The 15,995-nt window shown below is 34.4% G+C and overlaps 2 protein-coding genes across 2 annotated transcripts; one reads left to right on the forward strand and one right to left on the reverse strand.

Annotated features, from left to right (window-relative positions):
* The first annotated feature begins 429 nt into the window (after window positions 1–429).
* LOC148167826 (uncharacterized) lies at window positions 430–2,422 on the forward strand. The gene is made up of 2 exons (XM_088046383.1): window positions 430–627; window positions 676–2,422. The coding sequence occupies exon 2, from the start codon at window positions 687–689 to the stop codon at window positions 1,320–1,322; it is 636 nt and encodes a 211-aa protein (XP_087902509.1). The 5' UTR covers window positions 430–627; window positions 676–686; the 3' UTR covers window positions 1,323–2,422.
* A 2,291-nt stretch (window positions 2,423–4,713) lies between these two features.
* Window positions 4,714–5,640, reverse strand: LOC148167827 (uncharacterized). The gene is made up of 3 exons (XM_088046360.1): window positions 5,512–5,640; window positions 5,132–5,464; window positions 4,714–4,893 (listed from the first exon to the last, which is right to left on the reverse strand). Exons 1-3 carry the CDS (start codon window positions 5,566–5,568, stop codon window positions 4,732–4,734), a joined length of 552 nt encoding a protein of 183 aa, XP_087902486.1. The 5' UTR covers window positions 5,569–5,640; the 3' UTR covers window positions 4,714–4,731.
* Window positions 5,641–15,995: the final 10,355 nt, after the last annotated feature.

The following is a 15,995-nucleotide window of genomic DNA, read 5'->3' on the forward strand; positions in this document are numbered from 1 at the left end:
TGTGGACGACGTGTTCACGACTTGACGAATGGTGACGAGATTTCAATTTAAAGCGAAACAACTCTAAATGAAATTACTTCAAATTGGGAGAAGAGTTTGATGAGCTTGTCGTTGTTGTTTTTTTTTAATCTATGGAAGCTCTATTTTGCTTATTGTGGCTGCAGACTGAAGTTGTTGAAAGAAGTAGTAATTTGGTGAAGTTTTGTTACCAAAGTCACAATTTGAATTTCCCTCTTGCTCTTACAAAAAATCCTTGCATATGATTGGTTGAATAAAAATGACAAACTTTAAGAAAAGAAAGTCACTAATATGTTTTAATGGTTGCCTACATTTTAAAAATGCATGCGAAATTTTATTGTAAAAAAATTATTTTTGCTGTTTATGAAGACTGTTACTAATGTCAGAAGACTAAAATTGTTTGCCTTTCGAAGCACAAATTCAGCATTGTCGCGTGGACGTGAAAGTGTCGGGGCCTAAACCAATCAGAGCAAGGCCATGTATTGTATGTCTCTGATTGGTTGTTATTTGAAGTTCGCATATCGCTCAAATGTCACACTTGTAAACAATGATTGAGGTTATGTCGTAAAACAACTCAAATCAATATCTTTTCGTGCTTCTATAATATTTGTAAGTAGACTCTTTTAAATGTTCCACGTAATTCAATAATTTCTTCAGATTATTAAAACATGTCGCTTTTGGAATATTCCCATGAAGTCATCCAACTCAATCTCAGGAGACGAAGCGTCCACCGATGTAAAGTTTGCAAATTCTGGACCACATCAATCATCTTCATGGTCAACCACGTCCGACGCCACATAGCGGGGCTCCAATCATTTGACTGCCAAAATCCTGTTGAACCCTATTTTTGCCATTACTGTGAATTTAAAACAGGTCTAAAGATGGTTTTTAAGATGCATATTCGACAAAATCACTTGCGGATTCAAGAACTCAACGTGAAATTTTTTACTTCCAAAAGTCTTCAATTTTCATCTCTAAATTCCAGAAGCACAAGTTTAAACAGCGATCAGAAAAAATTGGAGAAAAAGAACAAATATAAAAAAATACAGTGGTTTCAATGTGTCAAGTGCGATTTTAAAACGAAATATAAATCCGGTCTGCCGCGTCATAATATAAATCGACATTTAAGAGACGACGAAATTAAGTGGTTTTCATGTAACTATTGTAAATATAAAGCAAAGTTACATGATTCGCTAACCCAACATGTAAAGATACATCTAAGAGGCAAAGAACTTTCTTGGATAAGAAGGGCCAAGAGGCTCAGCAAAAGACAAAATAGGTTATGTTATAAATATTTTTTTTAGTACAGTGGCGGCCAAAGTAAAGGACAAGTCTTAAACCACATTGTTTTAAATTGAGCTAAAACAAAAGAAAACATCACATTGATGCATGCTTCCAGTTGTTTGCTTATTTTGTTTTACTTTTAAGTGCATCCGCAATCGACAAAACATATTTACATTGTAGTGTTTATTATTGGTAGTTATGATAACGTCCTATTGATACTATTGTCAACAAAACCGCAAAATTGTCTAGCGTGATTTTCACTTTAAATCATAGGCGTACTTCTGACAGTAGTTAATTAAAATGCCTAGATATTTAGCTGTAATCGAAAAAGCGAAAGCTATTACAAAATTAGAAGAACTCGTCGCTAAGAGCAGTTGCTGCTGATTGGCAAATGTTGTATAGCTAAGATAAAATGTTTAGAGAAAAATAAAAAAAAACGCCACTGCTCAAAACCTGACTTACATTATAGAAATTAAGAAAAATTTTATGATAATGAAAAAATCGGTCACATTTCGGCGTCGTCAATAGTAGTTATGATAACGTCCTATTGGTAGTTATGATAACGTCCTATTGGTAGTTGCGATAACGTCCTATTGGTAGTTATGATAACGTCCTATTGGTAGTTGTGATAACGTCCTATTGGTAGTTATGATAACGTCCTATTGGTAGTTGCGATAACGTCCTATTGGTAGTTGCGATAACGTCCTATTGGTAGTTATGATAACGTCCTATTGGTAGTTATGATAACGTCCTATTGGTAGTTATGATAACGTCCTATTGGTAGTTATGATAACGTCCTATTGGTAGTTATGATAACGTCCTATTGGTAGTTATGATAACGTCCTATTGGTAAAGTCCGTTTTTTTTTAAAAAAAAACACCAACACCGCAATTTTCCCCTGTATTACAAGCGGCAACGTTTCCGTTAAAAACGTTTCTTTTACAGCCTGTTGGATTGCAAATCAAATGATTTAATAGTAAAAAGACAGTTCTTCCATTCTCATTGTAATCTGAAATCCCTAAAAGCACCGAATATTGGATGACTGCCTAATATTGGATACCAAAGCGAGCTATTAACTACACCGCTGCATCATTGGCTGCAATTTGACAAGATTTCTGGTCATAGAGTCCTCGCACGTGTCAGCTTTTCAATATGGCGAAAATAACAACACGAAAGTCTTTTGTGTTAATTTGAATATTTTATTTGAGCGGGTAAAATACGTTTATTCATTACAAGGTGTTTATAAATGTTTCAGCACGACCTGCTGGATATCTACGGCCTGTGCAAAATTTCATTTCCCCGTATCAAGATTGTTTCCGAGAAAACGCTTTTTTTTGTCGAGGAGGGCGCTGCTGCTTGGGCGCTTTTGACATTGTTGACAAATTGAATTTTGGGGTTAATAAGATTTTTGAGTTTTGAAAGCTACAAAAAGCACAAACGTAGAACAAAGTAACAATCGCAAACAGAGCACACAACGAAAACTTGAAAAAGCAACAACGTGTAATAATTTGAAAATTCAAACTTAAAATTTGAAATGTCTAAAACAATGTTGGTAATAAACCCAATATGGTAAAATATTCCCAAAAGTGCCCGAGCAGCAGCGCTTTCCAAAGCATATGCGGAGAAACAGTCGAACTGCACGAATGCACAGGTCGTAAATATACAGCAGGTCGTGGTTTCTAGCATCAAGGATGGCTCTGGAATTCCTGTCGTACCCTATTTTGCCGCTTTGTTTTCATAGTGAATATAACTATCTTGAAAATTATTTATAATGTTATTTACGTCAACGGCGTTTCAGTTACAGTTTTGTGTCCAAGTTTTTGATTTTCAGGTTATAAACCACAACTAATACAGTTTATTTCTCAAAACTTATTTTGCTCCATGTTTGAGGTTAACTGCAAATGTCAGTTAAAAAATCGAAACCCACATTTGTAATAAGCGGCAAATTTATTTGACATTTTATAGCCACCTTGATGCTAGAATCATTTATAAACACCTTGTATAAAAATTGAGTTATTGGGTATGTAAAGTCCGGTTTTTCTTTAAAAAAAAGCACCAACACCGCAATTTTCCTCTGCATTACAACCAACGTTGCCTAGGGAGATTTTTGGTGAAAAAATTATTGTCAAATTTTTGACATTTCTGAAAATTAGGCAGTGTTTCCGTTAAAAACGTTTCTTTTACAGCCTGTCGGATTGCAAATCAAAGGATTTCACAGTGAAAAGACTCGGCACAGCCTGAAAGGCCGTTTTGTGTAATCAAATTGTCCATTAAAAAGTCACCATCGACGACGTTGCCGGTTGTAAAGTGGTGGGAAAGTGCGGTGTTGGTGGTTTTAAAAAAAAAACTGACTTTAATTAATATTTAATGTTTGTTTTATAGTAAAAATCAATAAAAATTAATAATCTGGCATAATGAATACCGATTTTTTCTCTCCGAAACAAAGTATGCTAAATCCCTAATATTGGATACTTCGGTGTCCTCAAATTAGATATCCAATATTAAATAACCATGTAATTAAATGTTATACAAGGTGTTTATAAAAGTTTCTAATATCGAAAGTAGCTATGAAATGACAAAGAAATTTGCCACTCATTATAAATGTGGGTTTAGATTTTTCAACTGACATTTGTAGTTAACCTCAATCATCAATCAATTATTATTTATTACGACTAATTTTCAATTTTTATTTTGGGATCCTATTATTGGATATCTCATATTCGGATCTTTGATACCCATTATTGGATATTCAGTGTTAGGGAACCCTTTTTAGAGCATTAAATTTATGACAAAATACATATTTGCCGATAAAATAAAAATCGTGTATTTAATTAATTATTAATTAATTTATGTAATTTAATTAATGTATTTAACTAATTTTCAATTACTTGTTCATTAAAATACAATTAAACTTTTGAAATAAATAAATAAAAACAATATTTTTATTTTGGGGTCCTATTATTGGATATCCCATATTCGGATCTTTATACTTTTATACCCCTTATTGGATATTCAGTATTAGGGAACCTTTTTTAGAGCATTAAATTTATGACAAAATACATATGTGCCGATAAAAATCGTGTATTTTTTGTAATTGAAACGTATAGAACATAAAGTAAACATTTCAAACTCAAAATGAATAATAATTTAATTGATTCAATTTAGAAGCAAGTATTTTTAATATATTTTTTTAAGCATCCAAAATTCGGTGCTCTTCTCTTATTTAAATGTCAACTTCTGGGACCTTTTAGAATAGAAAAAATGGAAAGGAAAACAAACTTCCATCTGTCACAAGAAGTAGCATAATTTATAATCTCCAAAAGAAAAAAGTCGTTACTTTACCCTTTTAGAAAACGAAAAAACAAAAAAGTTACATAAGGAGCTTATTTATTGCTATTTTTTCTACACATTTGCATCGCTGATTTCACCTCACCCCACTTGTTCGTTAATATTTATGTAATAAATCCAACAATACAAAGGTTCCTTCGTTTTACTATCAACATACATCAGTTTGAACCGAAATCGTCCGCTCCAAAACGGAATATTAAACTGATCTGTCTCAATAATAAAATTCTTGATCGACAAACTCCCCTAAAACAAACTCAAACTAAAAGGATCGACTCTATACCCTATTTTTCCTGCAGAGAATTCACCGATTAACAAAAGAACAAGAAGTAGATAAGTTAGATACCTGTAATGGACAGATATCAATTTTGATTAATAGATGGCGCCACAAGCAACTGACCGAGCGACGAATCACAGAGCCGCATTTTAAATTTGGCGCTTGCAAAAATTCTCTGCAGGAAAAACAGCTTCTTGAAATTTTTACCGCAGGAACTGGGCACCGATCCGGATGTGCAACACCGCCGTTTGCATGCATGCTCACCCAGGAATGTTTAAAATACGTCAACATACTCTTACACATGTTTGGTTGGAACCCTAAAAACGGCATAGTTTTCCATCCCCCATCTCCCCATTTCTCGATTTCCACAGTTCCGCCAACTTTTTCGTCAATAGGGCGGTCGTACGTTACATCAAAACTGAGGGCTTTTTGGGTTCTGTTATATGGGACGTATTTGACGTTTCTGATGGGCATGGCGAGTTTGTCGTTGTTGGGACAAGCTTCTACATTTTCGACGACCACAAGGTAGTTGTTTTTCATCTAAAAACTGACTTTCCACAGAAGAAAGAGTGATTTTTTTTATTTACGAAAGCTGTGGTTTGGGAGATTAGAACGATACAAAAAATGGTACTTTGGAGTCTCATTGTGGAGGAATGGACAGTTAAAATGTAATTTGCACGCTTTTGTATAAATGAGTCTCGTTAAAATGTAATTAGATTGGTATCTATTGTAATTATCCGCTAAACAGGACGTGTAATCTGATGATGAAGTTGGGGATGTAAGTGAAAAAAATCAGAACCCTCCTCGCTTGAGTAGGCAGATTGTTAATAACATGGTCTCATTATAATTTAATATGCGTTCACATCAATAATATTATGTGATAATGGGACGTATCAAAGCTACAATAATTAAAAACACGCTAATAAAAAATCGCTCGTCTGTTTCCATTTCCATTGAACGCCTTCGCATCATTGTTAAGAACTTCTAATTAATCTGAAGCTATATAAGTACCTAAGTATCTAAACATGTAATTTTCATGAAAATGAAGTTGTTAACAGTATTCGCCGTCACTTTTATTGGAGTTTTTCTCTTTGAAAGTACCAATAAGTGGGCTGTTAGATATTTCCAATCTTGTTAAATCTCATTTTAGGTTGTGGTGCATGTCAACATAAAGAAGCGAAACCTAAGGCCAACCTCAAGGCAAATCCTAAGGCAAACCCCACGGCAAATACTAAGGCAAATCCCACGGCAAATCCTAAGGCAAACCCAAGATTCTTTAATGTTATTCCGGGGGTAATCAAAGACGGAGGCGGCGCTGCATTAGGCGTACTGGAAGGACTTGTCCAAGGATTTGTTGGCGCTGTTTCAGGAGGGGCAGAAGGAGGTTCAAAGCTTGTGAAAAGTGCCGCGGACAATCAAATGGCAGCTTTAGGAAAAGGAAAAAGGAGACGAAAAGGGAGGGGGAAGTAGTTTGGTCAATCAAATGCCTCCAGGAGTTACAATGTATTTGAACTTTTAAACATTATCATTACAAAAAATGCATTTTTTAATTTTATTCCCTCTGATACAGAGTGTCCGGAAAGTGGCGCACCACCGTGAAACTGTATCATCGGACAATGCCATAGATCACCGGAAAAATATGAAAAAAATCCATGTCTTCAATTTTTCGAGGTATGATGGATTGAAGAGGCAAAATTTGATGCAAAAATTAACGATTTTTGTGCAATAATTTTACGTTCAAATAATTTTGTTACCTAAAGGACATTTTGTAACCTCAAAACGTCACCCCTGTCAAACTGACTGAAATTGGATTTGGCTACTTCGAATTTTCTTCTCAAACATTTTGCAAATGCCAAATACCCTAAAAAAAATTCCCTAGATTTCGAAATCAAGTTTTTTCGTTTAAAATATGGCGAAATAGAAAAAATCGCCGCGCTCGTCGTGTTATAAAAACGTCCGTGCGGCAAAATGTTCATTATGAAACGCGTTTCATAATATACTATTTTCGAATTTGCCGTTTTAATATCTATAAAAGAACTCAAAGTAGGAAATTTTGTTTTTTAAGAATTGACAGAACTCATTAGTCGGATTTGGATTTTACGATTCGTGTTTAATAAATTGCTGCGTGAATAAAAAATGTATCAATAGAATTGAATTGTCCTTTGCGGCCAACAATAATTGTACCTAAATATAATAGATGTGAATACTGGCTGTGAGGTTAGGTTACGTTATGTCAAAATTCAGTCATAGTGAAACTCAATAAATGTCAAATTTTAAATTGAATTTGAAAATCAAGTGGCAAGTCGTGGTTACAAAACCATTACCAATCGTGTAAAACGAAAAGTCTTAGAATTGGAAAATTTAATTTTTTTATTAAAAAAACGGTGCAAATTCGAAAAAATAGTATAAAGGACTTGTTTTATAATGGCATTGGTGCACTCGCCCCATACAAAACTCGCCTTCGGTGCGTTTTGTACACCGGGAACTCGTCCAATTATAAAACACGTTCTTTAAGATACTATTTTCTATTTCGCGTTCATAATGAAGATATTTCGATCCGCGTTGAAGCGTATTTCGGTATCGTAATGGACCAATCCTGTGCCAATATTTCCAGGAACATATATTTTTCTTATGTTTGCAGCAGACAAACCGTCAACGTTGACAATTTAGATTTTGGTTTTGATAAACCATGATAAATCGATCAATACGCTATTATTTCTTGTTGTACTTGGCTTAATAATTCATTGGAGAAAAACTCTTTGGATGCAAGAGAACCATCATGATCATGATCAACATCTTCGCTCTCTCGGCTCCCTTGCGCTCCGATAACCTCAAAACGTCACACCTGTCAAACTGACTGAAATTGGATTTGGCTACTTCGAATTTTTTTCCCGAACATTTTGCAAATGCCAACTACCCTAAAATTGCCTAGATTTCGAAATCAAGTTTTTTTCGTTTAAAATAAGGCCAAATAGAAAAAATAGCGTAGGATACTTGTTCATAATGCATTTTCCCTCACTTACTACTTTATGACACGACGAGCGCAGCGAGGCAAATGTGCGGCAAAATGTTCATTATGAAACGCGTTTCATAATATACTATTATGGGGGTACAGTTCTGCAATGTTGCCATTTTCCTTATTTTCTTTTGCTTGCTCCTCCTGCGAAAACAAAGAGCCTGGATTTTTTGTTAACATTTTTTTGGTACTCTAGAGGACCACCCAATTACCCCCTTTCAAAGTGGTGCGCCACTTTCCGGACACCTGTATATGAGGTGACACACGCTATTCTACCGTAACTAGTTCAAGGTCGTCTACCAGTTTTTTTAGTGAGCGTGTGAACGACTTTTGCTTTCCTTTGGAATCCAGTCGGCGCGTGGGCTAGCAGATGGTCGAGTAGAACTCGTTGCCACCTGCGTAATTATTATGTCACGAAGACCTCAACTTGTCAATATTTATTTTATTTATATTTATTAATTTATTGTAATTATCTGCTAATGTATAACATAATTTTTATTTTGATGGCAAATCCACCTCGAGCACTTTCTTCAGGTCTGTGTAGAGCAATTGCGTCAAGTTTTCCGCAAATAAGAAATCGACGTGACCAAATTGGTGGCTTTCTTTGTCGTCACCGATTGGAACTTTGAAGATTTCTTTTTTTGGACTTCCCAATTCCGAGTGGATTCGTTGGACTGACTGAAAACAATGAAATTAACTTCAGCGAGGCGATGGAGTTTTATTTTCATAACAAATGTAAAACAATAAAAATGAGGTAAAGATAATGACGTAACTGGGAGTTAATAAATCGGTACCTCAGAAGCATAAGGGTTTATCTCCATAAATTATAGTTTCGAGAAAATTAACAAAACAGGTATTCTAAAAAATCACGGTGGTGTTCTTAATATTTTTTTAAATATGCAATTTAAGAGCGAAATGCGAATTATTGATGACTATTTATTTCAAATCGAGCGTAATAGTCGTAACCTTTGATCCAAAAATAATTTTTTGGGCATATTTTTACACTTGGTTTCTTATGCTTCTAAGAAAAATTAGATAAAACTAGATAAATTAGACGTAAATCCTACTTAGTAGTAGAAACTTTCAAAAAAAATTAATATTATTTTTACAATAAAATAATAATGGCTAACAAAGATATATTAAAATTAACCCAAGCTTCAGCAACTTCTATGAACTATTTAAACTAAAAAAAAACTCCCACAAATTTCGTTCTTGTGACACCAAAAATGTCGAAATTAAAGCTTGTTCAAGTTTTTTTGTATTCTTTTTTAGCTACTAGAAATAAAAATTTCTACAAATTCTTCTTTTCGCTCTAAATTTTTGTAAATCGGCACTGTAAATAAGACAGTCAAGAGTGATAATCTCCACAAATCGTTAAAATCACACACAAAGTAAAGAAATTACAGAATCTTAAAAAAAATTGGTGGCATTTTTTTGGTCTCAATTTTCTAAAAATTCGACTTTTTGGTCTAAATTTTTGCAAATTAGTGATATGACTAAAACAAACAAAAGAAACAACATGCATAAATTTCGTTCCGGTCGCACTAAAAGTAACGAAATTACAGTGTTGAAAAAAATGACATTTTCACAGTTGTCAAATAAAAACTTTTAAATATTTTTCTATATGTCTAATAAGACAGTCAAGACTTATAAACTCTATAATTTTGGTTATAGTGGCATTAAAAATGAAGAACTTACAGGTCGTTGAAAATGTTTGGTCACATTTTTTTTGGTCAAAAAACAAAAATTTTTCTTTATTCCTAGAAATCAAAATTTCAAAAAATTCTTTTTTTCGGTCTAAATTTTTCTAAATCGACACTCTTAACCTTCCAGCAGTCTGTTGGGGTCTGACAGACCCAGAGGTGGAAAAAAAGCGTTGCACTATCTAAACTAATTGACTCAAAATGCCCAAATCTCTTATAGCTGCTTATTTTGACTCATTCTAACTTCCGTCTTTTTTATTCCGGCATTGTCGGTGCAAAAATATAAAATATGTAATAAAATATATTGACCGGGCCTCTCAGACCCCACCAGACTGAAGACGCGATATTATTTCTTCCTGATTTCAAAAGTTGTCTATATTGTTTTCTAACTTAAATGTATTTTTTTTTGAGTCACATGCGTATTTTTAACTCGTGGACTTTTTATAAATTGTAACCATAAAAAAATTGATTTTGGGACTATTTTTTTGAGTTTGAGTGACTCTTCATGGTTGGAGTAAAGGGGTGGAAACTCCTTTCATTACAGAAAAAGGGGTCAACACCAGTATTCCGAGCCGCTATCTAGCAATGAGGTTATTAAGGGAGACTGAGGTAAAATGATTCTTTGAGGTAAAATGATTCCTTTGATTCCCAACCTGCCCTTAGTTCCATCTATCAATGAAATGTTTAAATATGTTGCTGAACCTGCTGATATTGCAGTTCGGTGGATATTCAAAAAAATTACAGCGATATTTGTGGTTTTCCTTGGTTCGATCTAAGGTAAGGCATTTTTTAATCAAGTGTTTTACTTTTCGAATTAAAATTTTAAAATGACGACTGTGGTGTTTTAAAGGATTACCATTAAACTTTCAATTTTTTGTAGGTTTAGTTGCAACTTTGCATGTTGTAAATTTATGGATTATGTTCTTTGTTCTTATGTCTCTTGGGGTAAAAGTATCACTTAGGTACTGGGTAAAACGATCCTGGGATTATTTTACCTCTAATATAAATAATTGTATGACATTTGACAAAAGACAGTGATAAAAAAAACAAAAGCGAGAGAAAGAATCTTTTTATAATGTATTTTTTGTTGAAAAAAATATATTCACTCTTCAAAAGAAGAGCCAAAAATGGGCTCATGATCAATCTGCAAGAGTAGACAAAGAGAAACATATATTCACCTGCAATTTGTGTTTGGCTGAATTAAAAACTTCTTAAATCAGAAAAACTGTTCGTTTTTACAAAAAAATGTAATTCTTTTAATGCATTTTTATGTCTCTATTTTGTTGTTTTACTTCTTGTTATTTAAGTTTATTTTGTATTTACAACGTGTTTATAAATGTTTCTAGCAACGGTGGCTATGAAATGTCAAAGAAATGTGCCGCTTATTACAAATGTGGGTTTCGATTTGTCAACTGACATTTGCTGTTAACCTTAAACATGAAGCAAAGTAAGTTGTGAGAAATAAACTGTTCTAGTTGTGGTTTGCAATCAGAAAATGAAAAACTTGGATACAAAACTGTAACTAAAACGTCACTGAAGTAAGTAACAGTATACATAATTTTCAAAATATGTAGTTATATTCACTATGAAAACAAAGCGGCAAAATAGTGTACGACAGGAATTCCGAAGCCACGCTTGATTCTAGAAACATTTATAAACACCCTGTATTTTAATGCTTAAATACATTCACTGTTACCACTAACTTTTGCTCAACTTATAAAACGTTTTGAACATAACACATCCTTACGATGGAAAGGAATCATTTAACTTTAGTCTATGGGTAAAATGATCCTTCTGCAGTCTTGCACTTAATTGTTATTTTAATGAAAATGGTGCAAAAATTTCGGATGCATTTTTAGGCGGACTTGTAGTACATTAGTTGTCAAAGCTCCTGCCTAAGCGGTATATTTATCAATATAAAAGTTTTGTAGCTATGGTGCTAAAGACCTTAGAGGGATCATTATACCCCAGTCTCCCCTACATTGCAATATAATTCCGTGACTTCCCAATAGGCTAACAAACTGTTTTTTTTTTAATTCAAAAAATAAATCTCTATGTTAGTCTTAAAACATTAAAAATCAGTGTTCTTTTTTTGCGCAATTTATTTTTCCCAAAAAAAAGTTTAAAAAATGGATAGTTTCAAACACGCGCCTTGATGACGTAACAACTTCTTAGTCGCCGGCTATTGGCTATAGGCAATGCCGAGGTCATTGGTGAAAACGATGAAGTTGAGTTTGAATTGAGGTTATGAATGTTCAAAATGTGTGTGCAGAACGTGAATTCTGTAGTTTTTTATCTTTCTTGCTTTAGTGCTCAATAACCGAATATCGAAAAATGGACAAATGACTCCTAAGCTGACTTATGAAAACAAAACTTCTGATTGCTTGATGCAAATGTGCTACAAGGTGGTTATAAATGTTTCTAGCATCAAGCGTGGCTTTGGAATTCCTGTCGTACACTATTTTGCCGCTTTGTTTTCACGGTGAATATAACTAAAATGTTTCTAGCATCAAGGCTTTGGAATTCCTGTCGTACACTATTTTGCCGCTTTGTTTTCACGGTGAATATAACTATCAGGAAAATGATTTATAATGTTACTTACTTCAATGACGTTTAAGTTACGGTTTTATGGCCAAGTTTTCGATTTTCAGGTTTTAAACTACAACTGGAACAGTTTAATTGTCAAAACTTACTTTGCTTCATTTTTGAGGTTAACTGCAAATGTCAGTTGACAAATCGAAACCAACATTTGTAATGAGCAGCACATTTCTTTGACGTATCATAGCCACCCTTAATGCTAGAAACATTTATAAACACGTTGTATAAACCAGAAACCAGTTAGGAATCATAACGATTACTCTATCTCATTCTCACTAATGCAACATTCCGTTGACGTATGCGTTTTCTCAATTCATATGCATAGAAAGGAGTAATGACGTAGTCACTGAAGACTTATTTAAACTAACAGCGCGAAGCTGGACTTCAAACGAATATTTAGCTAATAATTCCGACTTTTGAGGAACAAAAAATTTGTTTGTTATTTGGTAATTGATTCATGCATATACGTTACTTATAGACATTAAAATGCATCGATTTTTCTGGTGTCAGGTAGCCTATTGTGCTAAATCCGGACCTGAGTTGGTAGTTAGAAGTACCCGTTCGAAATTAGTACGACCCTGTTCGTGAGGGTTGATTTCGTAAATTCAGAAATTTGGGTTTCAGCATAAAAATCGAATTACACAAATAAGGTTAAGATGTTAAAATTCTTCTCCTAGATTACCTACTCTAAAACTCTTTCATCATGCTTATACGTACGTTCTCACTGATGTAAACGTCCTTTGGTCCATAGTATATAAAAGTAGGAAGCATCACCTTCCCCAAGTCATAAAATGGCGGCTTTTCTTGTCCATAAACCCGAAAATTAGTGTCTCTTCCATAGTCAAATTTCTTGAATTCTCGAGTTTCGTAAAATTGCCCATGTTGAATTAACTCGTTTACACTGAGAGGCGCTGGAAAATGTGTGAAAAAGTTCAACAAATCGTCCTGCAATTACAGTTAAGAAGACACTCGCACTAATTTTAAGTTTTTACTGGAAGGAGCAGATCTGTTAATCCTACAATTTGGTAAGCAACCACTTGACAAACAAGCGGAAATTTTGGGCACAACACCTTCGTAAGGTTCATTATTGCCTCTGGATACTGAAACAAGGCTTCAATTCCCAGTTGTCTCAAACTTTTCTGAAAAAAAAATCATAAAATCGTGTCGTAAAAAAAGGACTTCTTACTCCAAGAACTTGCGCGATGCTAAAAAGAAGAAGCTCTCCTTGCCGCGGATCTAGATAAACAGTTGGTGCAAAAGCCACGACTCCCCGAAGAAGTGAATTGACTCTTTCAGGATTCTCTGAACAGTACATGAATAGCAACATAATTGCCCTGGAATGCCCCATGTATATTATAGAGCCTTCTTGTTTAGTCACCGCTGCAACTTTCTCCAGAAACGCGGGAATGTCGTTGGCGGCAAGTGTGTCCATGCTACGACAAATGTGCACTTTTCCCTACGGAAATTAAGAGAAAACTCACCTGTAATTCCAAAACTCGTTCTCCGAGTCTTTTAGTGTTGTGTGTCTACGCGAATAACTCGTTCCTCTTTGGTTTCCTATCCACACATCGTAACCATCGGCAGCCAGACTTAGGCCTACAATAACGAAGAAGTGGAAGACTTTTCAGTGTTTGACTTACCGATGGATCTGTCACCGACGAACACCCAAGCCGAGGAGTCAGATAAAAGTCCGTGTAGCAAAAAAACGGGTTGTTTGTTTTTTCGGTGGTCGTTGTCTTTTGGTGGGATTCTAAATAATTCTAAGATGTAGCCATCGGCTGTTGTTACAGGATGGGATTCCACTTTGTATCCACGTCTTTGGATAATTTCAATCTACGTAAAGTTTATCAAAATTACAATTTATTCCCAAACACCAAATTTTGTCAAAAAATTCTGACCAATTCTGACGCGCGTTTCGATGCGCGTTTTTTTAACGTGGTTTCCACAGTAGGCCAAGTCAGTAACGATCCTGTTTAATTGAAACTATTGTAAATAATGGATATTAGCAAAGAAAAGCGATGTTGATAAAAAAAGTTGAGACATTTATTCATCTGAGTCGTAATTTTCGAATTCTTCTTCTCAATTTTCTTCTTGTTCTTCTTCTGCTTCATCCTTTTTTCATATTCTTCATTCAAATCCTGGCCACAAAATAAGCACTGTTCTTTAAAACAAAAAGCTGATTCACTGACACGTGGTCTAGTATGTACGAGGAGGACTTGCTGTGGATGTACTGGCTTCTTGTCCTCCACGTCGTCTCTTTTTAGATGCAGCAATAGAAGACTTTCGAGTATAAGTTTTACGACACTGTTCATGTATTATCACAGATTTCTGATTTTTGAGATATTCCGAAAGTTCATCTGCTCTTTCGATACTTGCATTAATAAATGTCTTTATACCACGTTCAACAGTAACAACTTCACTTTCGGTTAAAAGTTTAGAACAAATAAAACAATATTCTGACATTTTTGTTATAAAATTCAAAACAGCACGATATAGGTTAGGATAAACACGTCTTTTCACTAAACTCACGGTATTTTATTCATTAAATGAAGGGACTGGGTTTCACTTTATACCTGATATTTTATATTTTAAGTGCACGTTACAATGATCGATAGAAAATAGTTATTAACGACATAAGGCCGATGATAAGCATTTAATAGGCAAGGAGATGTTTGTAAAGCCAAGGCGTTAGACGTTTTTCGTAATAGGTGTCCTAAGAAAAACATTTTAAAAGTGAAATTTTTGACAACGTAAATCAGCGTAAATAAATAGTATATTATGAAACGCGTTTCATAATGAACATTTTGCCGCACGCACGTTTTTAAAAAAAACATAAAGTAGTAAGTGCGGCAAAATGCATTATGAACAAGTATCATACGCTATTTTTTCTATTTCGCCTTATTTTAAACGAAAAAACTTGATTTCGAAATCTAGGGAATTTTAGGGTAGTTGGCATTTGCAAAATGTTCGGGAAAAAAATTCGAAGTAGCCAAATCCAATGTCAGTTTGACAGGTGTGACGTTTTGAGGTTACCGGAGCGCAAGGGAGCCAAGAGAGCGAAGATGTTGATTATGATCATGATGGTTCTCTTGCATCCAAAGAGTTTTTCTCCTATGAATTATTAAGGGAAGAACAACAAGAAATAATAGTGTATTGATCGATTTATCATGGTTTATCAAAACTAAAATCTAAATTGTCAACGTTGACGGCAGGTTGACGGTTTGTCTGCTGCAAACCTAAGAAAAATATAAGTTCCTGGAAATATTGGCACGGGATTGGTCTATTACGATACCAATATACGCTCAAACGCGTATCGAAATATCTTCATTATGAACGCGAAATAGAAAAAATTCATTACATCAAGTCATTACGTCCGGACTTCATGGTAACAGAATTTGTTATTTTCAAACAACGTGCCAATTTTCATCAAAAAAGTTTTCTGTGGCATAAAAATGCAAAGAAATTGATCTACGGTAAGCATTCCTGACGAAATTCTTGCACAAGCTTTAACAGCGAGTCAAGCTTTGTTACCAGCGAAGATACCAAAAGGAATATGAAGATTTTGTCTCATGGCGGAAAAGCAAGAAAGTAGAGGGCACAAACGAAGAAGTTGTATTGGCGTATTACTCAAATGTGTCTACAAAATTATCTCCAAACAGTTTGTGGTCAAAATTCTCGATGCTCAAAACTTGTTTGAAAGTAAACGAAAATCTTGATATTTCCGGGTAAGGATCAAAGTGAAAACATACGCATC

Source organism: Gnatocerus cornutus, chromosome 9, assembly GCF_029298725.1.
Source record: "Gnatocerus cornutus isolate USDA-ARS CGAHR chromosome 9, icGnaCorn1.1, whole genome shotgun sequence".
Classification (NCBI taxonomy): Eukaryota; Metazoa; Arthropoda; class Insecta; order Coleoptera; family Tenebrionidae; genus Gnatocerus; species Gnatocerus cornutus.